Source organism: Eumetopias jubatus, unplaced genomic scaffold, assembly GCF_037043125.1.
Source record: "Eumetopias jubatus isolate StellerSeaLion01/CBP00866 unplaced genomic scaffold, mEumJub1_p1.0 scaffold_17, whole genome shotgun sequence".
In the NCBI taxonomy this organism is placed as follows: domain Eukaryota; kingdom Metazoa; phylum Chordata; class Mammalia; order Carnivora; family Otariidae; genus Eumetopias; species Eumetopias jubatus.
In genome coordinates, this window is record NW_028274823.1 from 10439731 (window position 1) to 10466601 (window position 26871).

General features: G+C 37.5%; 1 protein-coding gene across 11 annotated transcripts in view; it reads left to right on the top strand.

Annotated features, from left to right (window-relative positions):
- ATE1 (arginyltransferase 1) overlaps positions 1-26871 on the top strand; it is a 179730-nt gene that overhangs the window by 110162 nt on the left and 42697 nt on the right. For all 11 annotated transcript variants that reach the window (XM_088019774.1, XM_088019773.1, XM_028121756.2 and 8 more), the window contains one exon: positions 19363-19483. In XM_088019774.1, the coding sequence (XP_087875900.1) occupies positions 19363-19483 (121 nt within the window). The remainder of the gene's footprint in view (positions 1-19362; positions 19484-26871) is intronic.

The following is a 26871-nucleotide window of genomic DNA, read 5'->3' on the forward strand; positions in this document are numbered from 1 at the left end:
TATAAAGGTGACCGAGTGGAGGAGCTGGTGCAGTTCTGGAGTCACCTTCCTTGAAATGATTATTTCCTGCTTCCTTCTATTTGCTGTTCCCCCATTCTGTTCTTATTATTTTCTTTCTTTTTTTTTTTTAATTTTAAAAATAATTCCTCTTGTGGAAAAGGGAATAAAGAGAGTATTAAAAATAAAAAATTGCCTGCAGTTGTCTCACCCAGAGCTAATCACTGTTGACATTTTTGCTGTCTTTCCTTAGGCTTTAGTAAATATGCATGTGGTTCTTTTTCCCTCATGTTTTCCCTCATGTTTTCCCTCATGGTTAGTAGATGATATATATAATTTTCTTTTCCACCCTTTTCCCACTAGTATTTTCCTATTCTTAAATCTTTTGTTTACCCCTGATTTTAAGTGACTGTAAATGTTATAATAATGTGCCATAATTTACGGGGCTACTCACTGTACATTTAAGTTCATTCCACTTTTTGTTACAGATAATACATGGCAAACATCTTTTTGCGTATTTCCTTTTGAGACATTATCACAGAATTAATTTTTCTGCACATTCATGCCAAGTATAAGGAATCCATCCGTATTGTGTGTCTATTCGTTTGGGAAGTTTTCTTCCACGGAGAGTGGGAGAATGTCATATACCAGAAGCTGCTTAAAATTAGACTCATAAACATACATAGGAATGTAACAAGGAATACTTTCTGTTTCAGGAAATATAAGCCAGTTGATTTTCTAGTCTAATTTTTCTGTTTCTCTCAAACTTTTACATTAAAAATGCACTTGACTTGATTGCCTGTAGTTCTTTCAATAAATTGATAAAGTGTAAGTTAATCTCATTCCTGCTGTTCCCTGGATCTGTTTAGGTACTGGTATGTTTTGTACTACCTTTTAGGAGTCAGTAGTAATGATCCCTTGTGGCTATCTTAATTTCTTTTTATTTTTTTAAATTTTTTATTGTTATGTTAATCACCATACATTACATCATTGGTTTTTGAGGTAGTGTGTGTGCAAACTTGGTGGTTATTTTTGATTCATTGTTTGTGCATAACACCCAGTGCTCCACTCAGATTGTGCCCTCTTTAATACCCATCACCAGGCTAACCCATCCCCCCACCCTCCTCCCCTCGAGAACCCTCAGTTTGTTTTTCAGAGTCCATCGTCTCTCATGGTTCGTCTCCCCCTCCGACTTACTCCCCTTCATTCTTCCCCTCCTGCTATCTTCTTCTTTTTCTTTTTATCTTAATTTCAAGTTGAATTGCTACAGGTGACTGTTGTTCCTTCAGTACTTCCCAGCCTTAGTTTGCAAATTCTCGGGAGGATTATAAGAAAAATGGAATAACTCAGTGATGTCAGCCCTCTTTGTAATAAGGCAAATAAAAGTTTTTTTTTTTAATTTATTTCCCTTAAGGGGACAGTCTGGCAGGACAAATGAGGAATGCATCAAACAATATGAAAATAGATCATTGTCTTTTGCCATTTTTGTTCTTTTTCTTTTTCTTTTCCCGTTCTTTAGCTTTTTTTCCTCTTGGGCCGTGTGCAGTGCAACAGTGACTCTGTCCTGGCATTGCCATAGAGTTCACAAGCCTTCAATCTTGGCATATGAGTAAGATTGGAGAGTAGTTGGATGTGGCTTTGTGCTTGGATATTTCCATAGTTGCCATTTAAGTGTTAAATCAAAACCATATTAATTCACCTCACTCTTCCAGTCCTCCTAGATTCTGGAGTCTTGCTGTTAAACTCCAGACTACATCGGTCTGTCTGTTGCTTGAGTCGGGTCCTGCTGTTACTGTCTACTTGCCTGGGCTGCTTTTAGTTTCTGGAATTGTCTTTAACTGACTTGCTCTGGTTAATCTCTGTAGTTTCCGTATTTGGCCATCCATAGTCTGGACTCTTTGTCACAGGTCAAACCTTGGTTGTGACAGCACCTTTTGATAGTCACTATTTCATATGTTTAATTTTGGAAACATGGGAATGTTATCTCTTTCATACACCCATACCCTTCACTATAATAGGGTTTTTTTCTTTAAGATGCCTTTTTATTGAGGCATACTATACATATAGAAAAGTGCACCAAAGTGTAGCACCCCATGAATATCACAAGATAAACATACCCATGGGTCCTCATTGTCTACTGGATTTTGAAATTTCTGTCTCTGGTATTTATTCTATAAAGGGCCAGATAGTAAATATTTTAGGTTTACAGACCATATGGTCTGCCTTTGTAGCCAAAGCTGCCATAGAAAACACCTAAACAAATGGGCATGGCTGGCTGTGCTCTAGTAAAACTTTATTTATGGACATTGAAAGTCGAATGTCATAATTTTCATCTGTCATAAAGTATTATTTTTCTTTTGATTTATTTTCAACCATTAAAAATGTAAAAAAAACATTCTTAGGTTGTGGGCCATATGTAAATGAGCAGCAGGCCAGTTTGGGCCCATGGCCATGGTTTGCTGACCCCTACTTTATGCACTAACCTACTTCTGTTTTACGGCCCTACTGATCAAGTCAGTGTATATGCATCTAAATCAACATCACTATCATCTTCATCATCTAGCACATAATAGCCATTCTCCTGCAATCACAAAACCCAATTATTAGGACCATTTATGATGTGAAGTTCAATGATAAAATTACCCTGGTGTCTCTAGAATACATATTACCAACTTGGGATACAAATTTTAAAATGGATTCTTACCTACATTAATGTAAACTTATACTATATGAGGTAATAACCATGAGTTACTCCATAGTGGTTTATAGACTAAACTTCTGTTAATGGTGATTGTTTGATTACCTTTATGTACTTTTTTTTAAATTTAGCTTTTCAGATATTTAATAGTTTTAAAATGATTCTAAGTTTAAGGGATTATATAGTATAGTTTATCAGCCATGAAATACTTCTGTTGTGAGTCCTTTTTAGTATTATTGAAAACCATTTATTGTCACCTACATGGTAGTGTGGAAGAAACAAATATTTAATTCAGCCCGCGTTTACTAGACCCACTTTGAATGAGGCACTTGGAGGACCTTTAGTGAGTAAGTCACTCTACTGGTCTTGATGAGGTAGGTCCTGTCTGCAAGGAGGTTTTAGACAAAATAAACACTTGTAAAACTCTCCTGCCAGATCGAATGTGGTATGTTCTAGAAGAAAGGGAGAGAGCACTGTGGGAGTGTGCACAGATGCTTGGTGGAGAGAAATATGTATTTATTGAATCTGATTCCCCCCTGCCAAATTTTGAAAATTTCCAACCTACAGAAAAGTTGAAAGAATAGTACAGTAAACACCCATACATCTTTACCTACAGCATCCAGTTATCAACATCTTGCCACATTTATCTCATTATATGTATACATATGTGATTTTGTGTGTGTGTGTGTGTGTGTGTGTGTGTGTGTGTGTATTTTTTCCGCTAAATGATTTTAAAGTTAGTTTCAGAGATCATGACATTTCATCCTCAGCATTTCAACATGGGTCTTCTAAGAACAAGGATACTCTTATACTTAACTTTATAACTTTATAACTTAAAGTTATAACTTTATAACTTAACTTTACCATGGTCATGCTCAAGAAATTTAATATTCTTATAATAATACAATCAAATATGGAATTAATATTCAAATTTCCCAGTTATTTCAATAATACCCTTTATATTTTTCCCTCAATCTTATCAAAGGTTATAGATTTCATTTAGCTTTATGGATTTTTTTTTTAACTTTTTTTTTTTTAAGATTTTATTTATTCACTTGAGACACGGAGATACAGAGAGAGAGAGAATGAGCAGAGAGAGAGGGAGAAGCGGGCTCCCCACCGAACCAAGAGCCCGATGCGGGGCTCGATCCCAGGACTCTGGGATCATGACCTGAGCTGAAGGCAGACGCTTAACCGTCTGAGCCACCCAGGTGCCCCGCTTTATGGATTTTTTTAAGAATCGTTTAATCTAGAACTGTAACAGCTTTTTTCTTCTTTCACAGCGTTGACATTTCTGAAGAGTTCAGTGTCTCATAATTTGAATTTGTGATTATTTCTTCATAATTTTCTTCAGGTAAAACTTTATAAGCAGGATACCACCAACGTGATGCAGTGTCCGTCTCAGGGTATCACAACCCCACAAAGCTGCTGCTTCCCCTTTGCAGTTTATGAGTAATCTGTGGGGTCATAGAGACTGTGACGTTCCTGTTCCCCCAACCTTTTACCCAGGGATAGAATCTTTTTCCTTTTTATAATTTCTTATGAACAGTAGGATTTTAAAAACATATTCCAAAATTCCAGTTTTTTACAAACCCTTAAAATTTAAGTATTTATTCATTTTCTTGATGAAATAGTGTTGAAAGTTGGACTATAAATATATTCCCTTATAGAATTTAAACATTAATTATCATTTCATCAGGAGAAAGAGTTAAGATCAAGTTTCCAAAGACATCTTGGTTTCATGCCTTATTATATGTACAGACCAAGCTTCAGTGTCTCTGTCTGTAAAATGGGAATACTAATCACTGTTCCTTATGGGATGGTTGTGAGGATTAATGAGGTAGTACGTGTACCACTCAATAAGCAGTAGGTTATTATTATGATTTTTGGTAATAGGAACATTACTTAATTTTATATATAGACACAATCTTTACAAAAAATTAGTGACTTCTGGTTATAGAGAGAAAAAAATTAAACATTTGTTTATTTAGTTCTTTTATTCAAATTTGATCTGAAAATATAATTAGTTTCCTTTTTGTTCTCAGTGCATTTATTTTAGTTTTTAGACATTTTTCTTATGTGTTTCAGTTAAAGGTGGGTATTTTACTAAAAGTGCTTTGGAAAGCTTACATTTAATTCTGTCTTGTGTGGTTCTTTGCAGTCATCTTGTAAGTGCTTCATACTGTTATGGGAAGGAGGCTCCGAGGCTCAGAGACTGTACTGTACCCCAAGACTAAAGTTAAATAATTGGATGGAAGCTTTATTTAGGGATAGCTTTTCAAATCTGTAGTTCCAAAACACACCATGAAGTTTGAGGATAGTAAAAACTCCTTTAATAAACAATCCGTGTGAGGATGAAATGAAGTTAGCAAGTGTTATCATTAACTACTAGGATTATATCAAAAGCTCTCAGGGGCCAACTGAAATTGACTCCCACTGGCCAAAATATGGACAATTTGAGCATCAGAAAGGATAACTGCAGTGGATTGAAACACGTTAAATACCTTTAGACCTGGGAGCTCATAATGGTACAGAAGAATCATTGCTAGAGTTTGTGCTGTGTCCCACGTTGTATTACCCAGATGCTGCATCACCAGAAGCCGACAGCCCGTCTGCAGATCGATAGCTTCCAAACATCCTCAGTGCTCCACACTTGTAGGCTCAAAACCATACAGATACCATAATTTATAGTAACTTGTCAAAACTATACCTTCCCACATCTAGAAGTTGTAGATTTTAGCTTTGATTTTATTTATACTATTTCCAGAGAGTTCTGACATGGTAAACTGACAAGATAATTACGCTGTTTTGATTTCACCAAACTGTTACTGATAGAAAGGCGATGATTGGCTCCTTAAAATTTTAGGATACTGTATTTTTTGTGTAAAGTGAAAGATAGATGCCATTAAAGAAGAATTTTAATGGTTTAGCCATTGAACACTTTTTCCTTTCTATGCATATATTTTAAAATTGAATTCTAAATAACACTTTCAGGCCATGCATAAAAATATGAAAAACTCTTATCATAAACATTTTTGTGTTTGGTGCGTATATGGTTTTGTAATGGGCTAAAAAATGGATAAAATTATAACATTCACAGTGGCATCAGTGATGACCATGATCCTGGGGAGCTATATAACTCTAAATTTTATTCTAACAACATGGTTAAGTTTGGACCAGTATGATATTTTAGGCTGAATGTCTTAGAAGAAATGAAGAAGTCAGGGTTTTCAAGTTGTCACCTGAGATTATTTGGTGTTTGTAACAGAAGAAATTACTCACAGTAATTTATCTAAAATTCTGTGACTGGACTTGATTTGCTCATCCTGTGAAAAACTGTTTAAGTTAAAAGTGGTTGTGTTCATCATAATTAGAGAACTGGTCATTTAGAAAAGGAAGAAATATCAACCAAATATGTTTTGAGCTTGCTGAAGTGTGGGCACTTCACAAAGCTGTGATGTGAACCTTCTTACCAAGTCATTCCTGGCAGAGACACAGAATACTGATGACATCCAAGGGGATAGGATGTAAATTCTACCAGGACTCCTACCACTACAGTTGAGAGGGGAAGGGTTATCCTCAAACTTGAAGCATTTAAGTCATTTGTGATGAATTTTCCATCAGGCAGAAAAAAAGGAATGATTACTGAAGATCACACCCTTGGGATAAATATGAGGTTATAGCTAACTTCTTATTTCCCTCTGGGGTGTAATTAAACAGACTTTAACGATTAAGGTTTTCAGGCATTGAAAAATGTTTACTGGAAAAAAAATAATAGCTTCAGTTAGAGACATGATCAATCAGATACAGCTTACTGACTTTATTAAAGCTGTGTATTTGTCATGAACTGCTTTTAGCATCCGTTTGACTCAGGGCATATCAACTTAAAAAAGAATGTTGAAAAATAAAGCCAGTTATATGTTTCTAATGGGTCCAGGTCCTAAATGATTCTAATTAGGCACAGTTTCATAAACGGGAACATAGGATGTTGCTGACACGCTTTAGGTGTTCATACTTAGGTCTGGTTTTAGCTCGGGAATTTTAACAGAAAATACTGAGATTGAGCTTCTGATCTTGGCTTTACCAGTAAAATTGGCCTTAAGTCACTTAACTTTTCTGTCCCCATTCACTTTTTAAATATTAAAATGAAACTGGATACTAACTAGGGTGGTCTATAGCCCTTCTAGTTTTAAAATTATCTGATTAGGGGTGCCTGGGTGGTTCAGTCGTTAAGTGTCTGACTTCGGCTCAAGTCATGCTCCCGGGTTCCTGGGATTGAGCCCCAAGTCAGGCTCCCTGCTCATCGGGGCGTCTGCTTCTCCCTTTCCTTCTCCCTCTGCCCCTCCCCCTGCTTGTGTTCTCCCTCTCTCAAATAAATAAATAAAATCTTTAAAAAAATGGTAAAATTATCTGATTGTCTATTTTTAAGAAATACAATTTCACACATTAAGTTTAATTGAATATTCCATAAGTATTTATTGAAAACTCAGTTCATATAAGGAATTCTGCCTAAGCACAAGGAATGCAAAGAAATGATATACTCCCCGCTCTCTGGAAACTTCCAGGTTGAGACTAGGGAAGGGGGTGTGAGGAACTGCAGAAGTAAGAGAGAAATAGTGTGTAAACAGACAGCTCCAAAAGATTGTATCAATTTCTAGAAAAGACTTCTATAGAAACCCAGATATCCACTAAAGACACCAACCCTGAGTCTCCCAATCTAAATTAGGTCTCCCTATTGTACTATCTGATGTGCTTTCTCTTCATAGTATTTGCCACACTTTGTAATGATACATAAATTCTGTATGATTATTTTCTTAAAGCCACCTCCCTTTCTAGACTGGAAGGTCCCTGAGAACTGAAACTGGCGAGTTATTATCATCATGGTGTTCCCAGGACCTTAGCATAGAGCCTGGCAGATGGTAGGCATTTAATAATTACCCGTTGACTTGCAGGAAAGAGAGAGCAGGGGATGAGAGCAGCTGATGGTGAGGGAAGCAGAGTCTGAGGAGACCTTGGGAGACAGAGAGGCAGCATTTAGATCCACAGGAGGCATTTAGACCCAAGTGAGTAGTTAGCCTGGTGCCTAGATGTGCGTGCCCAGGGGTGAGTGAGCCTGGGAAAGAGAGTAGGCTGACAGCAGATCTTGTGTCGTGCACTCCAGGTGTACCATCTGTCTAAACGAGGGCGCAAGAAGTCTGTGAGTTTAGACGCGTAGTGGATGCAGACTAATAAATATGTGAGTATAGTATTATTGTGCAAACATATATAGGTTCTGTTGTCATTAGTAATATCCAAACTCATTTAAAAGCATTCATGAATTTGTACTGCTTTTGATCTTAGGTAATTTCTCATCAGCTGTAACTAAAATCACAACAGTATCTTATAAAGGCCTATGGGTGTTTTGGCTTTTGGGTTTCTGTTGTTGTTGTTGTTGTTGTTTTTACTTTATAAAAAGGGATTATCCTCCTTTACTATAGCTATTGGAGAGCCAGTAAGGGCTTTTAAGTGGAGCGTTGACATAGTAGTCCGTTCTCCCTATTGGCAGCAGGAGGATGGATGGATTCAGTGCAGACTCTGAGTCCGCCCGTTGCTGTGGTCCAGGTGGGGACAGCTCCGCCTCGGGCAGGGGCAGAACCAGTGACTCTCCCTGCCGCTTCTCAAGCAGTAGTCTCAGACTTGACAAAGCCAACACCTAACCTGATACTTCTTCCTAGTATGGGGAAGGCCAGATTTAATATACACACACACAAATATTTATATGAATATCTAATCTTTAACAGAAGTTAAAGCAGCTTTGGGTTTTACCTTTTCATTTTCTCTTATTTTCTTTGTCTTCATCTTTCATTCTCTTTTTTTCCTTCATCCTTTTCAACTTATGACCCTTCAGTTTGAAATTAAATTTGGGCTGTAAGTTGACTCCCTGAATCTTTTCTTCACAAGCTTTCTTTGTATTTTCTAGAAGAAAGGAGATTAACCCAGGGTTTCCAAAATAAAAGCAAAGATTGTGATTAAAACTGAATTAGAATCTTTATTCTCTATTATTTGCTAATAGTAAAATAAATAGCCCAGTCTTAAGGAAGCTTTAAAGTAAGTCCCGGAGCCTTTGCAAACCCTTGGATTTTAATTAAAGAAACACAGAATACCATCACTTTCTGTTTGTCGGTGGAAAAAATATGTATTTTTAAATTTTCAAAGCTTAGCCTAGCAGCACATGGAATACATCTGTTGGCTTTCAGAATTTGGGGAACACAAATGGATTCAGATGTTTAGGCCCTTTGTCTTCACTGGTCTCTGCTCACCTCGCCAACTGAGCGTGGCACAATCCAAACACAAGTTTCTGAAAACAGAGCAGCTAGAGTTACTTCTCAAGCACTCTCTTGGGGACTGATAAAGTCAATCTCTGTTTATGTAATGAAATCAGGGAGCACGGGGTCTGCTGTAGTACTTTGTGGATGGGATTGCATTGGTGTTGTCTTTCAGGGAAAAGACTGGCTTTAATAAGCCCTTGTTCTTGCTTTCTCTGGAGGTACAACCCACTCTAGTGGATTATTTTGAACTATTTTTGTTTATGTAGTATTAGAGCTTCTCTTTAAGCAATTGGTTTTAGTAAAATCAATAGGTTTATCATAGAAAAGTGGGATACTGATATCAACTTTACCTGATAAAAAGACTTACATGGTAAATCTTTCTTCTTTGTTCAGTGCTACTGGGGTTTACTCTGTGTGTGTGTGTGTGTGTGTGTGTGTGTGTGTGTGTGTGTGTGTGTGTTTGGGTGTGTGTATTTAAATAATACTGTCTTTTTAGTGTTCTTACATTTTAATTTAACTTGAACTTTTAAAATAAACTCTGCTGGTTTATCCTCTCCTCAAATACTCGTGAAATCCTTCGTGTTTTTCAAAATATTTATAAAGTATTCTTGAGAGTGAAATCTCATAAAGATCTTTGCTTCAGGACCAGAGTTCAAAGGAAAGTCTGTTTGGTTTTAATTTGAAAACTGTAAAAACAAAATACCCTCAAAATGGCAGGGTGTGAATTGGTAACTTCAATTTTATTGCAATCTGCCAAGCCCATCCCCAGATGTTTCCAATTAAAAGCCAAGAATGCTAACTTGGGTGAATATCATATGAAAGCATTTCTTTACTTTTCTCTGATTTTTTTTCTGAGAAAAAAAGTCTCAGATCCTTTAACTTTAATTAAAGAAATAACTTCTCATTTGCATGTTGTTTAAACTCATACAAAGACAAATGTAATATTCAAAGAGAATTCTTATATGTCAGATTTGCAAACTTTTGTAGTCCTGAATGTGTATGAGTTCATATGTTTTCTTATAAAGGCCAAAAAAAGGCTTTTAAAAAATGATGTTGGAGGCCTTTAGTAAAATCATGTATTTCTGGATTTGCTATAATCAAAGAATAGACCTTTTAATACTGTGCATTTATTTAGAAAGGGGTGGTTAGTAATAAGCTTTTATTTTTGATCAGTTGTACATTCAATTTTAAGAAGTGCTTCTTTAGGAATCTAAGAAGATGTAATAATATAAAAGAAAACCAGAATGTAATTTTGAAATTGTCGATTTCATAATATTTCTCCAGATAATACCAAGTTACAGTAGGGTCCATTCATGAACTTGAAAGTTACTTCGAATATGTCATTCTGTATTAAGAAGAAAGATAAATGCTGGTAATAAATTTGAATTTATGGAAATCGGCACTTGTTCAGAGAAAAGATGGAGTTAGTCTTTAACCTAACATTTTGAATGTAAAGCTGAAGAGACATTTATTTTTGAAGCATCCACAAACCACAGACATAGGACCACATACTAATCGGTGGAGCTGAAATGGTTGTTTTCCATTTCATTTCCTATTTGGTAAAATTATGACGGATATGTATTTGGGAGCTCAGGAGGGAGACGGCCATGTAGGTCTTGGATCTGTTTGTACTTTTGGTAACTGCCTAACTTTTTTTCCAAACATGGAAATGTGCTTCTCAGACTTTGACATGATACGGAAGGGACCTCTTCTGAGGAGTCTCCAGAGGAAGCTGGTTGTCTCATCCTTGTGTTTGACCAGCAGCTTGTTTATAGTCCTTGTTGTTCTCTCAAGTATCACAGCCATGTTGCAGCTCTTTTGTGTTTCCACGGGACCTTGTGCCTACCCCCCTGCATTTACCCCCGGCTATAAAAGTTACTGGAACACATTTTCCCAACGGCTCACAAGTGCACCATGAGGCTCATTCCATCCTTTCATCCTTGATGATGAGCAGAGTGTGTGCGTATTGAACTGAGTTGTGATTTTTAAGATTTTTGGAACTTATTTTGAAAATCCTTTTAAAAATTGCGAATATTTTAAAATTGAGGTATAGAAAGAGAATGGGAATCCGGAGTCTAGTTCTGAGTTCATTACCAGAACCATCACATTAGATCACTACCATTACATGATCTTACTGTTTCATCTGCACAGTAGAAAGTGTCTGTTTTCATTACTTCAGTCATTTATTCTGAGATTGAGCTCCTGTGAGATACAGAATCATCATGAAGACTGTGTTCTTTTTTTATTTTTTTTAAGATTTTATTTATTTATTTGAGGGAGCAAGAGCACAGCAGGGGGAGGGGAAAGAGGCAGAGAGAGAAGCAGACTCCCCGCTGAGTGGGGAGCCCAAGGTGGGGCTCTATCCCAGGACCTCGGGATCATGACCTGAGCCACAGTGAGACGCTTAACCAGCTGAGCCACCCAGGCGCCCCATGAAGACTGTGTTCTTAAATGCTGGGAGAGCTCGTTGTCTTTGTTCTTGTCATCACCGGAGTGATAACTGCTGGACCCTGAATAGATGAGGAGGCCTTTTCTCAAGTCATGTTTCCCCCTCCTTTTCTAAAATGAAACTTAATTTGAAAAGCTACGTATTTCTTTGAAAGAAAGTGTATGCCAGTGAAATAAGGAATATTTTTAGCTTTGAGGGGGAAAAAAACTAAATTGACATGAACTAGTAGTTTCTAACCTTGAGTATGAGAACCTCCTTTTTAATTTCAGTAACTCTTCTGGATCCTCTGGTGATCACGTACTTTGAGTCTTCAGTGATAATTCACAGCATTCCTGAAGGCTGGGCACTGTCTCGATGCAGTGAAAATGCAGTAGAGCTGCATCCTAAGTGCAAGTTCAGCAAACACTGTCGCTCGCTGTGTGCCGTGTGAATGTGCAGGACGAGTGCATGAAAGTGGCCTCCCCTGTGTTTAGAGAGGGAAGTGGCAGAGGTGTGGGCCCAGCGTCCTGCATTCACTGTTTGTTCATCTCGCCAGTATTTACGGAGTGGGTTTGGGATAGGTCAGTGAGCAAATCAGACTAAAACTCCTGACCCTGCGTTCTAGCAAGGAGTTTCCTACAGATCTAATAAATAAATAAATTAACAAGAGTGTTAGAAGGTGGCAAGTCCTATGGAAGAAAAGTAGTAGTGGGACAGGTGGGCTTTGTTGGGGTGACGTTTATGCAAAACCTGGACGTGGGTGGCAGTCACGGCAGTATCTGTAAGACCAGGAGAAGACAGCAGCCCTGAGCGGGGAGCAGGCTTGACGTGTTCCAGCAGCAACAAGGAAGCCAGTGTGGCCAGGGTGGAAGAAGGGAGGAGGGAAAAAGTCCTAGAAGACAAGCTAGAAAGGTAACATGGGCCACGTCACTAGGGCCTTGTAGGCTGTGTTGTGGCTTTGGGCTTTACTCTGCCTCTAATAGGAAGTAAGCAAATACTCCATTTTAAAACGGATTGCCAGTAGATGTAATGGTTGTCAGCGGCTTGCGGGGAGAGGGCATGGGAGGTGGCTGCTAATGGGTACAGGGCTTTTTTGTTTTAGAATGATAAAAATATTTTGGAATTAGGGAGTCCTGTTGATAAGGTAACCTTGCACAATATCCTAAACACAATGGAATTGTACACTTTAAAAAGGTGAATTTTATGGTATGTGAATTGCATCTCAAAAAAAATTACAAAAAAAGATTGATTCTGGGGGGCTTGCTAGAACCATATTTTGCCCTTCCTCCATCTACTTAATGTTGCTTTTGCCTTCAAAGATCCAGGTTTCTAACTAGTGTTGATCTATTTTATTTTATTTTTTTTTAAAGATTTTATTTATTTATCTGAGAGAGAGAGAATGGGAGACAGAGAGCACGAGAGGGAAGAGGGTCAGAGGGAGAAGCAGACTCCCCGCCAAGCAGGGAGCCCGATGCGGGACTCGATCCCGGGACTCCAGGATCATGACCTGAGCCGAAGGCAGTCGCTCAACTGACTGAGCCACCCAGGCGCCCGTGTTGATCTGTTTTAAAGTATCCTTGCTGAAATTGTTAATGATTGTGAAATCAAATTTTTCCAGATACTTACCCCATTTTATATGCACTTTATATACCTGTGTCACTTTTATTTGGTAAGAAATGAAAGCAACCATGTTTTTAACATCTGGTTATCAAAATGAATTAATTTTTAGGTTGAAGTTTGATTAATATTTTTTGCTAAAGTAAGCTAATCTCCATACAGTTTATTTTGTGATGCTTTTAAAGGGTAGAAAATTAGATCAATATGATAATGTTCTTCAAATTATGGTCTAAAGCATGCAAGTGAAAGGAATGCCTGTTCATTCCATTGACCAAAAACCAAAGTTGTATGATCTCCTCTTCCAGAAGAAGCAGTTATTTTTATAGAAATAGAGCAGGAAATGTATCTAGCTAGTTTTTTTCCCCTACTGCTTTAGATTTAACTTTGGAATTTCCTTGAATTTCAGTCTATGACAACCTAGTCAAGTTGACGGAAATATGACCATATTTTAATTTTTTCTCTTTTTTCTTGGGGGTGTAAGTATAATTTGGGTTTTACAAGTAGTCTAAGTGGTTTTCTTTAAACAAAATGAAATCAGGAATAAAATCATTGAATTGAATACTGAATACTGCTGAGCACTCTGAGCAAAACATTCACTCTTCCTTGACAACTGAAAATATAGAGTCACTTAGCTTGTTTTTTGTTTTTCCTCTTGTTTTCCAGTCCAGAACAGTTTGTAAATAGCTAAAGAACTTAAAACAGTTGGTGAAGCTGTAGATCACAGAGGTTGCTGAACTTACTTCCCTTTGAGGACTTTGAATGGAGTGGTTATCCCTTCCCAGAAACATGTAATTAATAATGAGGAATAGGCATTCCCTCTTCTAATTTTAGGCTTTTTAGAAGATCACTTTTACCTTTCCCAAGCTTCTTAATCTTGAACTGCATCATTCTCCCCCAGAGCTCCCCCTTGAAATAGGTGCCTTTGCTTAGTAGCATTTCATTTGGTGCTGTCCTTGTTGGGTGGTGGTTTTGCGATGGTGTGTGGTGAGTCGAGCTCATCTTCTAAAATTGTGGATCCAGTTGCAAAAATGCTCAAAAAATTGTGAGATAAGCCCTGTCAGACCAATTACATTTTCAAAATTTTGAGTACTTGAGAAATCTGGTAACTCTGATTTTCTTATTTACAAAGAATTAATCTGCTTTTATCTCATTGTTCCAGTATGAATGAATGTACTTAGAGGTTGATTAAATATTTTTTCTTCTGACTATGGGAAAGTATGTCCAAATCCTTAAGTAATTACATTCTTAACACAGACATTTCTCATTTTCTTACATTGGCTGCAAAGGCAGGGTAGATTTTAAGCCCCTGTGTTTTTCATTTGTGTGGTGGCAACTTTAAATTGAGTTGTAAGCACTTTGGTCTCTTAACGCTCAACCAGCTAATGTTAGAAATGTTAGAAAGCATAACATTTCAGAGTGGTTTTATTTCATAAAACCCTTTGTATTCTTTGGTGGTTTGAGAGAATATTTGAAATGAAGCACTGAGATTAGCCTGTAGTTTGGAGAAAATGTTTTAACCTAATCTTCAGAACTTGATTTTGGTTGATGAGCAGAAGATAACATGTATACATTTGTGACTTTTCAGTGAAATAAATGAAGTGTGCTTAAAGAGTCAGAAAGAAAATCTCTGACCCACTATTATGAACAAGTACTACCTAAAAAGAATGTTGTGAAAATTTAGGAACTTTGAACCACTACACAATTATACTTGCTACATTCTTTTTCTTTTTTCTTGTTTTTCAGAGAGAGGGACTGAGGGAGGGAGGAAGGGGAGGGGTAGAGGGAGAGAGAATCTCAAGCAGGCTCCACACCCAGCACATGAGCCCAGTGCGGGGCTTGATGTCATGACCCTGAGATCATGACCTGAGCCGACATCGGGAGTTGGATGCTTAACCGACTGAGCCCCCCAGGAGCGCCCCCTTGCTGTGTTCTCATGTTCATTTCATCTTTGTCCAAGTCTGTTACTGCCAGTAGATTTTGAGTTATCTAGAGGCATGCATTTATTTGTTCATCGTTTAATTCTCAGCAGCTAGCGTCTGCATAGTGAAGATTCATTTCGTGTTCATTGACAATATTTTTGAATGTCAGCGTCATTGTTAAATCCAGGCACTAGGTGCAGGTGTCTGTGTATGAATCTGCATAGCTGCATGGAATTTGTCTGTTTTAACCTTTAAAGACTTCTTTTTTTTTTTTAAGATTTTATTTATTTGACAGAGAGAGACACAGCGAGAGCAGGAACACAAGCAGGGGGAGTGGGAGAGGGAGAAGCAGGCCTCCCACTGAGCAGGGAGCCCGATGTGGGGCTCGATCCCAGGACCTTGGGATCATGACCTCAGCCAAAGGCAGACACTTAACAACTGAGCCACCCAGGCGCCCACCTTTAAAGACTTCTAAGGTGATGCCTGAGTGCCTCCCCCTGCCCCGCCCCCCCCAACATTTGAACTTAGCCAGTCATCATTCAGTTCTACCTTAAATTCGAAAATGGTGTCATTTGTATGTTTTGGTGTTTTTTTTTTTTTTAACTTAAGATGATACGTATATTTTCTTTTTACTAACGTTTTTGGGATTCTCTGCTTTTATGTCCTGCCATCACAATAGACAAAATATACCATAACATTTTTATTACTGTTTCCTTGTTCATAATGGTAGCATTTTTGTATTAAGTACAGAATTTTATTTTATTTTTTAAGATTTTATTTACGTAATCTCTGTACCCATCCTGGGGCTTGAACTCACAGCCCTGAGATCAAAGTTGCATACTAACTGAGCCAGCCAGATAACCCCCAAGTACAGAATTTTAGAAAAATTAAGCTGGAAGAGCCAGAAAATTCTGCAAATGAAGAGCAATGATGGTGGGATGGTTAGATCAACTAGATATTAAAATATAATATCAAGCTTTAATAGTTAAAACCGTGTGGCACTGGCACATGAATAAACAGGTCAGTATATCAAAATAAATAGAAAGTGCTGAAAGAGATCTAAATGTATATGGAAATTTAGTAAGTTATCAGAAAGACATTTAAATCAGCGGGGGAAACCACAGTCCTAAAATGATATTGAGGCCACTTGGTAAACATCTGAAAGATATTAGGTTAGATCCTTTTCTTATACCTTACACCAAAATAAATTCCAGATGGAGCATAAGTGTAAATGTAAAATTATGAAACCATAAAAGTACTAGGAAAAAAACATGAATGTTTTTATAATATTTGAGTGATAGTGACTTTTAAAAATTACATTGCAAAACCTCAGACACCATTTTTAAAAATGATGAGTTTGACCACTTACCAGATTTCCACCTGGTGAAAGAAAATGGCATAGTCAAAAGTCCCATAAACTAGAAAAGTAAAACATGTTTTGCAAACTAAGGATGAATTTCCTTAATATATAAAGTTTTTCAAATAATAAGGTCGGAAATCTAACAACAGAGTGGGCCAACATTATGGGAAAGGAAATACAAATTGCTTTAAACATATGGAAAGCTTTGTGATGCAAATTAAAACCACAATGAAATGCCATTTCTCAGATTGGCAGAGACTGAAAGTTTCGATTGTACACTGTGTTGGTAAGGATGTGGGGAAATGAACACTTGTGTCCATATGTTGCTAATGGAAATGTAAAATGGCACAACTTCTATGGAAAATAGTTTTGTGCTATAAAACATAAAAACCCTGACATGCATCAATTTCAATTCAAGGAATTTATCCTAGACATTATTCACAAATGATAAATGTCCAAGAATATATTTTCCCAAATGGTTATAACCATTTTAAATCTGCAGTATCCATGTTCTACATAGTCCAAATCCTTGCCAGAACTTGTTACTCGGTCTTTTTAATGTTAGCCATTCTGGTGGGCGTGCAGTGATATGTTACGGTTTTAATTGGCATTTCTGGTAACTGATGCTGAATATATTTTCAGGTGCTTATTAGGCATTCATCTATATTTGGTGCCTTTTTTTTAAAAATGGATTTTTTTATACTTGAGTTGTTAAGTTTTTTTTTATGTGTTTTGGATACAAATCTGTTTTCCAGTATATGTTTTGTTAATATTTTCTCATAGTCTTTGGCTTGCCTATTTATTTTCTTAAGAGTTTTTTGAGTACAGTATATAATTTTCATGAAGTCCAGTTCATCAGTTGTTTGTTGTTTTTTTTTGTTATGGTTAATGCTTTTTTGTGCACTAATAAATATTTTTATACTCCAGGGTGAAGAAAATTTACTCCTTTTTTTCTCTGTAGAAGTTTTATATCTTCAGCTTTAATGCTTAGCTTTTTTCCCCTCAGCAGATTTCCAAATGCTCTATAACCCAAAACGAAAATAAAGAAGATTTAGACCCATTGCTTTAGACTGCTGGTTTTTCACATTTGTCAACAGGGTCAGCAGCACATCATGCTGCCACTTCCCACCAGTAAAACAATTTCTGAATTAATGGATAGAATGACATTGCTTTTGATAAGATAGATATCATTGAATATCGGGCTTTATTGCACCTACTAATTATGAATTCATCTATAAAGAATCCTGTGTTAGGAATTTTCATGTTGGATGAGTACGTGGACCACCTGGAGCTGCCCCTTATGGATGGCCTTTCCTGCTCCAGGGTCGCCAGGCGTCAGCAATGCCATGAACTGTCTGGGCAGGTCAGGGTCAGGCACCCGAGTTCTAGTCTCCCTCCGGTCATGCTCTCTGTCTTAGCCAGCAAGCATTCCCATTTCATCTAGAATATAGCCCGAAACATGGATTTTGAGGCCTCACGGAATCTGTCCCAACCTTCCTTTCCATTTCTGCAGTACCCTATTTCCTGTTCCTCGGGGTGATCTCATACCAGGCCCCACTCTCTGTCCTCGTTTATCTTGTTCCCTTCATCTAGATTATTCTCATTCCTTTTCATCCTGCCCTAGACTTAACTCCAGTCATCTGTTAAATCCCCAGTAAAACTCCTCATCCCCCTTGACCTGTCTCCCAGCCCCTCCGGCAGGAGCTGGTTCGCATACGCTTTCTTCAGTTATGCTCTCCGCCGTTCACTTGTGGCCTTCTGGATGCTCCGAGTGCTGGGAGGGTGTGGTGTTCCTTGTATATCTGAGTGAGGCTTCATACAGTGACCTGCACAAAGCAGCAGGTTTTAAAGGGCCTGTCTGATCAAAAGGTATGTAACAGTGCTGGGTCTCTATCAGCAGTACTCTTGGTAGAGGGTTTTGTGCTGGAACGTGTTTTTCAAACTCTGAGGTTGTGACCCACTTGCTGTTTGTAAAAGCAGTATTTATGGTTCAAGAGCATCATTGAAAACTGAAATGGAGTAGGATAGGAAGCAAAAGATTACATAACACGGGGAAGCATTCTGTGTAACAGGTTTGTTTCTGGTTCTTTATTTGCATATATGTTTGCTAGGTGGTGATGTAAAGTGTACTTCTTACTATGGGTTGTACTAAAGAGAGTTGGAAAATACTACTGGATTTTAACCTCCATAATGAATTTTGAATTTCAGAAATTTAAAGAAGAGATATTTGGAATTTTAATTAACTTTGATGCTTCTGAAAATTTTCACTGAATGATTTCCCGTAATTTGTGCCATCCCCTGTTGATTGTCTACCAGATTACCTGTAGGCAAATGACTTTTTTCTTCAGCATCTAGTGTATAGTCTTCGTTTTAGATTTGGAGTACATAATTGGGTTATAAATATATAAATCATTTTTGCTAAATGGCATTTTTGAAGAAATTTGAGAGGATTATTATCATAGAAGTTTACCTAAAATTTCTGTAATGATTTTTAAACTTCTTTTAATTTACATTTACCAGTTTAGATTGTTCATGAAAGTTTCTGGACAAAACAGTACTTTTTAATACATCATCATGGAATGAGTATTATCAACTGAGTCCACAAATGAAAACATCCTGAAATTCCATTTTGGAAAAGAAGTTTGCTCCAGATGTAAATTGTAATGCTGTCATACGTGGAAAGACATTTCACTTTGATTTCAAAACTGGGTATTCTCTGCAGTCAGCTCAGCAAGAATCATATATTAAATATTTCTTCAAAAAGAAAGTAGAAACCCGAATCTTCCAGATCAATACAGGCATCACAAGTAGTGATGCATTACTTTTAGAGAGCTTTTGAATCAAGTGTGCATTCTTGGGATGGGGAAGCATTTCCTAGAGTCGCTTAGTATTTACAAGAAAGCTGTTTCTGGTTGACTTTGTTTAAACTGGTGATTAAAACCTTTCCTAGAACTCTGGAGCCTTGTAACCAGGAAGTTACTGTGTTTGTAATGCCTGTGTTTTTGGTTTTTTTTTTTTCCTTCACTTCTCTTTAGGGTCAGTATAGACCTTCTGATTTGTTGTGTCCTGAGACGTATGTTTGGGTGCCCATTGAGCAGTGCCTGTCTTCGCTTGATAACTCCAAGTACTGCCGTTTCAACCAGGACCCAGAAGCAGGTATGTTCAGAGCAGAACTCTGCCAGAAATCGTTGACAGTGTTTTTAGGTTCCATGTATGTGGTTTTTGGCTCTTCATAGGTAGCTTTTTATCTCTTGTAGAATGTGCATGAGTGTGTGTGTGTGTGTGTGTGTGTGTGTGTGTGTGCGTGTCAGCGTGTGACGGGATGATAACATGTGTGCACGCATACAGCACTCTCACTTTGGGAAATAAATGCAGAAACCTCCTGTGCTTCTGCTCCCTACTAACCCATCTTCTTCTGTTACTATTGTTATATGCTTTAAGGGCTGATACCACTTTCCATTTCTTTTTACAACTATCACAGTGCATAAAAAAAATTGCTCACTAGATTGTTTAGCTAAGGTAAAGAAGATAGAAATACTGACCAGTTGGACTAAATAAAGTTGTGGAATGGTTTCCTGAGGGCCAACAGGCTGGGATGGGTTTTGTGAAAATGCTTTCTTATTCTTCGTGTGTGTCTGTGTGAGACAATACTTTGTTGACTTTCTTCATACATCTCTGGTGCTTCTCCTTTTTTGTCCCTTCTTCCACCTCCTACGCAGTAGAGCCCTAGCCGCATTTGATCTCCTTAGTGTTCCCCATTTGGATACTCTGTGCACTAGTAGTAGGCACAGACACTAAAAGTATAGCCCCGGGGTCAGACTTCCTGCATTTGCATCCTGGCTCCATCATCAGCCTGTAAATTGTGGCCCTTAGGCAGTTTCATCATCTTCCTGGCCTTCAAAATTAAGATAATGATAGAACCTACCTTCTTGAGCTGTAATGAGGATTAAAGTAAGACAAACATGCTGAGAATAGTCCCGTATTACTGCTGAGTTGGTGGTTGCTAGGCAGATTAGCCCCCTGGATCCCGTATCCTGTGCCACAGGCTTTCGTCTGCATCTGCCTTTATTTGGTCTGATTCTTGTCTCCAAAAAAATGGGCAATTCTACTCACCTCCCTTTTGTCTAGACCCCCCTCAGTTTACAGCAGTCTCCCTCTACACAGCCCTCCTCACCCTGCCTGCGTTCTGCTGAGGCTTTGTTCATCACCTGTGAGTTGTGATGCTCTCGTGATGGGTTGCATCAAGTTCCCCTGCGTGTTTTTCCTCAGACTGAAGTTCCTGGGTGTTCCTCTGTGTGCTTCACTGAGTTCTGACTCCTCCCAGCCCACAAGAGGAGATGCCTGATGCACCATTAAGAATAAAATATTTTTTATCTAGTCATCTATGGTCTAAGCTTGGAAAAAAATCAGAAAAGAGAAGTGGAAAGACCAGGGGAGGGGAAGGGAGTAAATGGAAAAATCAAATAGGAAGACAAAAGGGACAAGAAAAGAAATGCAGTAATTTCTTCTGTTCTAAGATGTGCATTCCCCCCCCCCCCCCGCCCAGTCAGGCTTTTTCTTACAAAAAAATTGGTTCATGTTCCATTGTATTTTGGTATCTCCTTGAAAAGCTGTTATGAAATCAAGAGGGAGCACTTCTTACACATGATGATAGCTTAAAATCTGATGAAGATTGGCCTTGGAATCCACCTGACTCCTAGGCCAGGCACCCCAGGGTCACCCCCAGATTTCCTAGATATTTGGGTTCATAGAGCAAACCATGGTTTTATAGGTCTTGCACCTTCAGTTGTTAATCAGGATTCCATTCTTTGTTTCTAAGTGAAATTACACCTGACTGATCAAACAGATGTGTTGCTTAAAAACAGACCTATTGAATTTGTCAACTAGTGTTTGAGTCAGGCTCAAAAGGAAAAGCAATAATAAGTAGTTTAGAGGAAAGCAGATACTTAATCCACTGTCCCTTCAAAAAAGATTTTTTTCCCCTTCTAGCAAATTTTCTCCAGGGTGGCTCAGAGCCATTCCCTTACGGTGAAAACTGCTAACCATCTTCACTGTATTATTTCATGTTCATATACAGAAATTTGTAAGTTCCTTCCAACTAAATAAAATGATCATGAATTGGTTTCTGACTCCCAAACTTAAGACACAGTTTCACCTTCCCCTTTTTCTTTCTTTTCTGATCTGTTTTAAAGTTTCCTTCTTTTATATAATACTTGGAAATTAAGGCCATCACAGGCTTTCCCTGTTCTATAAAGTTGAAAAGGTAACTGAATACTTTCCATGCACTGAATGGACATTCAAGTAAAGATTCATTCATGTTAATAGGTTCTAAATTTATTTTCCAAAGTAAGTATAAATGAGCATTTCATGGCAAAATTTGAAGTCTCGTTTCGATGGTGTGACCGTGGTGAGTGAAGAGTATGTAGTATGCTCTCCTCCTTTAATCTATTAAATTACTTTTCTTACGGCACAAGCTTTAGCTCTTAATATTCATTGTTTAGAATTCATTTACAAAAGTCAGAGGAGTAAATTTCTCCAAGAATAGTGCTTCAAAGAAAAGGAAGATCCTTTTCCATATGCTGAATCTTTGCAACTTTCAAGAGAACACCATACAGTTTTATCAGTATTGAATATCACAGTCCAGACACTATTTGAAATCAGACTTCTATCCTGTGGTTTTAGGAAATTAAAATGCAGTTACATGCTGGAGTGTATTCAGCATGCTGTGAAACATGGTCATTTGAGATTTAAATGGCAATCTGTGAGAAACTGTTCTCTTCTCTTGGGCCAGTTTTACTCTTACGTGACCCAAACTCTGACTCAGACAAAATACAGAGCTTAATATGGACACCATTGTTAGTCGGCATGGCGCTTTTTTTCCCCCACTAAATCTTGTTTCTTCTCTCAGCTTTTCAGTAGTTAAATTGCTCTACAGAAGGCACAGCTGATCACCACAGGTCCCTGTAAAACAAAGCTTGGCTACAAGGGGCATGGGGGCCACTTGTAAGAAAAATTACATTTCCCTCTATCCTGAATTGATGTAAGCCTCTGGAAACCCTATTCCTCGCTGCCCTTGACCTCCCCCTCCCCCACCTCCCACATTTTGGAGGTTTGGGTTATATGGTTATTTACTTAACTAGGAAGTCTGCAGAATGATAAAAACCTGTTGTATTTACTGCTTTACTGTATGGTGGGGGGGGGAGGGAGGGGCTGACAAACAGAAGCCACCTGAAAAATTCTAAAGACGTCCCTTTGTTCACGAATCGGTCTTTTGTTTTTGAATTCAGGACCTCTGCTGACTCTAAAGAAAGGATTTTAGAGGGTTCTCACTTGATTTTTAAGTAAAAATCTGTTAGATTGCTTATTAAATTGATAGTTGGATATGTATAGAATTCAAAAATTCTTCATCACAGTTACATTTTGCTTTTCTTGTTTTAAATTATCTTTTAAAAATGTTTACTGCGAATAGTAGTAGATTTATCCAAATGCAATAAAACCGCTGGTAAGAAGAAATTGAAATGACCCTCTCATCTCTCTGTACAGCAGTAATCACTGTCAGTGTTTTTATGCTCTCCATCTCATCTTTTTTTCTCTGCATACCTCTGTGTACATTTTTTTAAAAAACAGAGCAGGAGTCATCCTTCACACTTTTGTTTTTGTTTTTACTGAATGCTCTGTGTTGCTTCTTCCTTTTAGTAAGGGAAAAAACTACTTGACCACTGATCTGGGGTTTCAGCAGATAAATGCCAGTAATTGGGCGATAGGCTGTGTCCAACACAGATATTTACAGATGGCATTGACAGAGTAAACCAGATGTTTTGGAGTTGGTTTTAGAACCACGATAAATTATGATTTGATTTGACTCTTAATGTTGTGCAGGTGCTGTACTATTGTTGGTAGTAAAATCCTTTTGCTTCCAGATTTATAACAAATGACAACTTCACCGAGCATATATTATTTTCAAGTATCATCCTGTGGTTTCTCCTGGGTGACCTCAGTTGATCCTCAGAACATGATGGAATTTTTCGGCACTGACCCCCTCAGATATCATTTATTGGGAAAAATACTTGTTTTTAATCAGAGATTTAAAATAATTTTAGTTCAAATATTGCTCTCTCATTTTTATAAGTAGCTATTTTTAGTATTGACTTCAAAGGAGCTAATTAGAATGGTCTTTATTCTGTCTCTACTGGTAATTACAGCTATATAGTCATTTTTACCACAGATTAGTCTAGATTTCACTCCCTTTTCTGTACATACTTTGAAATGTTTGTAAGAAATTTTCTAATTTGTTTAAGTCATAATATTAGTAAGGTTATTGAATTTAAATTTACCATAAAAATAATGGCATCTAATTTTATCTTAGTGCTTTATGCATTTACCCAGGTTAGAGAATTTCTAGGACATTTTACCTCTTCCCAGCCAGTTAATGAAAATCCAAGTGTAAGGAGCTTTCTTCTGGTTTGAACCCCTGAAGTTCCAAGGCTCTAGTCTGTTATTTTATGTTGTTTCATTTGTCTCTTTACTCCATTCTTCTTTCTTGCCGGCATGGTTCCCTGGAATTTTTCTATACTTTTGTAGTCTCTGTCACATATGCCCATGGAAAAAGCAAGTCCCACTCTGACTGTGTGTGAAATAATCAGGTTCAGAAAGAGCTCTGACCTATATTTGCTCACCTGGTTTCTCCAAGCCTGGTATCACTTCCTGAATACTGTGTTCATGGTCCCTCAAAAGGGCATACCTTAGCCACAGTGTCACCCTGATCACTGGGAAATAATACATAATGAGAAGACAGATTTACCAGAACTTCCAAGGGCCCCTAAAAATGTGCTGCAGTGGTAACTTATAATTAAGTGGACAGTGTCTTTCTTTATTATAGGTATAGAATTAAGCTGGCTTTGAGGTTGACCTACCTACTTTGATAGTGATTGTTGGATACTTAGGAAACATACATTCTTTGTTGCCAGTAAAGATGGTGGTCCTGGGATGTGTAGCCAGGTGGAGAAAGAACCATTGTCTTTGGAAAAGTGGCTTTTATATTTGGTGACTCTGGAGATGTGTTTTGATGTGGAAAATATAAAAAGTTACAGTCTTTTTTTTTTTTTTTTTTTTTTAAGATTTTATTTGTCAGAGAGAGCACAGGCAGGGGAAGCGGCAGGCAGAGGGAGAAGCAGGCTTCCCGCTGAGCAGGGAGCCCGGTGCAAGGCTTGATCCCAGGACCCTGGGATCACGACCTGAGCCCAAGGCAGATGCTTAACTGACTGAGCCACCCAGGCGCCCCAAAAGTTACGGTCTTCTAATTTTTCAGTTTACTCTCTATCCACATGAAAATATGACTTCATTATGTTATTTCTGTCTTTTCCCACTTAACCTGTTTTTCAGGTGTTAGTGTAGCACTTTCTTATCCAGGTGTTAGTGTAGCACTAATACGAAGCTACACTACATACACTGCACTGGTAGGACTCCTCTCCTGTTGTAAAAATTAGAAACTCGGTTTCCCTAGTTGACATGGTATTTTCATGAAGACGGTAAGGAGCAAGAAAACAAGGCTTTCCTATGGTATTTGTGAATACCACTGAAGTAGTATGACATTTTAGTATTTGCATTTTCTACTGAAAAATGTGCAGCGGACTTACTGAGGTAAACTTCAACAGTTGCAACTACTGTTCTCATTTTTGAGTATCTTAGAGCCAGTCTTACATGAGAGAAATTTTAAAAATACTGCTTCACAAATTTCTACCAGCCAGTCTTTGCTCAGAAAGACATGCATGAGCAGTGAGCCAATGACTGAAAATTGCCAGAGCCCTCGCCGGAGGCAGACTGAAATAGTTCTGAAAAAGTTTGAAGCAGACTTGAGGTTTCCATTTAGCTGTTCAGGAAATATTTCTCTGATCCCTTTCTGTTTTCTTATGGAATAAATTTTTTAAGTAAATAATTCCCTTTTATGATCACCCAGTTTTTAATTTAATTAATCCTGTAATAAATAATAATCATTTTGAAATCATTCCATCCAGCAAGCTGGAAACAATCATGATGCTTCAGAACATGTCTATAAAATGCTCGTTCAGCCTGTCTCTACTGTGTGGCATCTTGCAGTGCTGCTTTGTTTGTTTGTTTGAATAAAAAACTGACATTTTTTTATATAATGAAGAGGTTGTCCAAAATATCAGGTAAAGAACAAAAATAAAGCCCATATCTGTTGTCTCAGTGCTGGATGAATGATGATGTCCTGTTGAACGTGAGCCATCATCAATTTTAAGTCCTTTATTTGATGTACTACTAAGACAGGGAAAATGTTGCTAATTAGACTATGACTCCATCAGTTGTAAGATGCGTCTAGGTTTCAGAAATGTCAGAATGTGTAAAAATGCGAATCTTAACATAGAGGAGGTGTGGTTCAGTCTGCACCGTAATACCTGGAGCAACTACAGAGTATTTAAAAGACTTGTTTTTATTTGTTAGGAAGCTTTGTGGCATCTTAATTCTAGGCATTAAATATATTATAAATAGAGTATATACTTATGTATCGGAGCTGGAAGGTGTGGATTTCACGTGTTTTTTTATAAAAATAAGATTACTGTCATTGATATATGATAACAATAGAATTCTTTTAATACTCTGAACTAGGTACCTTACAGATTTTTGAGAAGACATGTAACTCCTTCACAGGGATACTTTATTGTAATGAAAGTAAAATTTATTACTACCCAAAGAGCATTGAAATTCTTTAAGCATTGATGATTTCTGCACATTCTGATTTTAAACAAATTTTAAAAATTTAAAAATTTGTTGTGATAAAAGTAGAGAATTTATAATCTTTGCTTAGCCAATAAATTGAATGATCTCTGACAATTGATGGAATGATTAAAGATTAAATGAGGAAAGAAGGGGCAAAAGATCATATCCCAGAATGTCAATCAAGCTTATCATCAGCCCTAAATAATGTGCAATTAATTGAATGTTTTCCTACCTTGTGAATTACCAGTAAATATTCTTGATTTAACAACTTGTGCCTCTCTAGTAACAGAACATGAATCATTAGCTTAATTGAAAAAAAAATCTTGAAGGATACTTGGTGCTATATTTTTGTTGTATTTTGGAACCTGCATCATTTGCTAGTCATAATACAGTGTCTACTATCTATTGGAGGAACTGACCCAAAGACAAACATAACAATCCAGAGGTTTCTTATATCATTCACACCCAGCTTCAATATAAGAATGAAGTCTCTGCCTTTGTCTGAAAGGTATTTTTAAACTGTTTAGATTCTCTTTTCTATCTGTTAATATTCAGTCTCTCAGCAGAAAAATAAGGAAGCTATAAAATGAAGGTATGAGAAGGTCTGTTTATTTTATAAGTGTTCTTTTATATGATGCTAGCAAAATGTTTTTAATATAAACGTGGAAACTGCGGTAGAATTCCTTTTCTTGTAAGAAATGTAATTTCCTAGCTGCCATTCATTTGAAATAGACATCATTTATGGAAGACTTGACTTGTTCATGCTTCTGCAGAGTGTTCACTGATATTGAAATGAAATTTGTCTG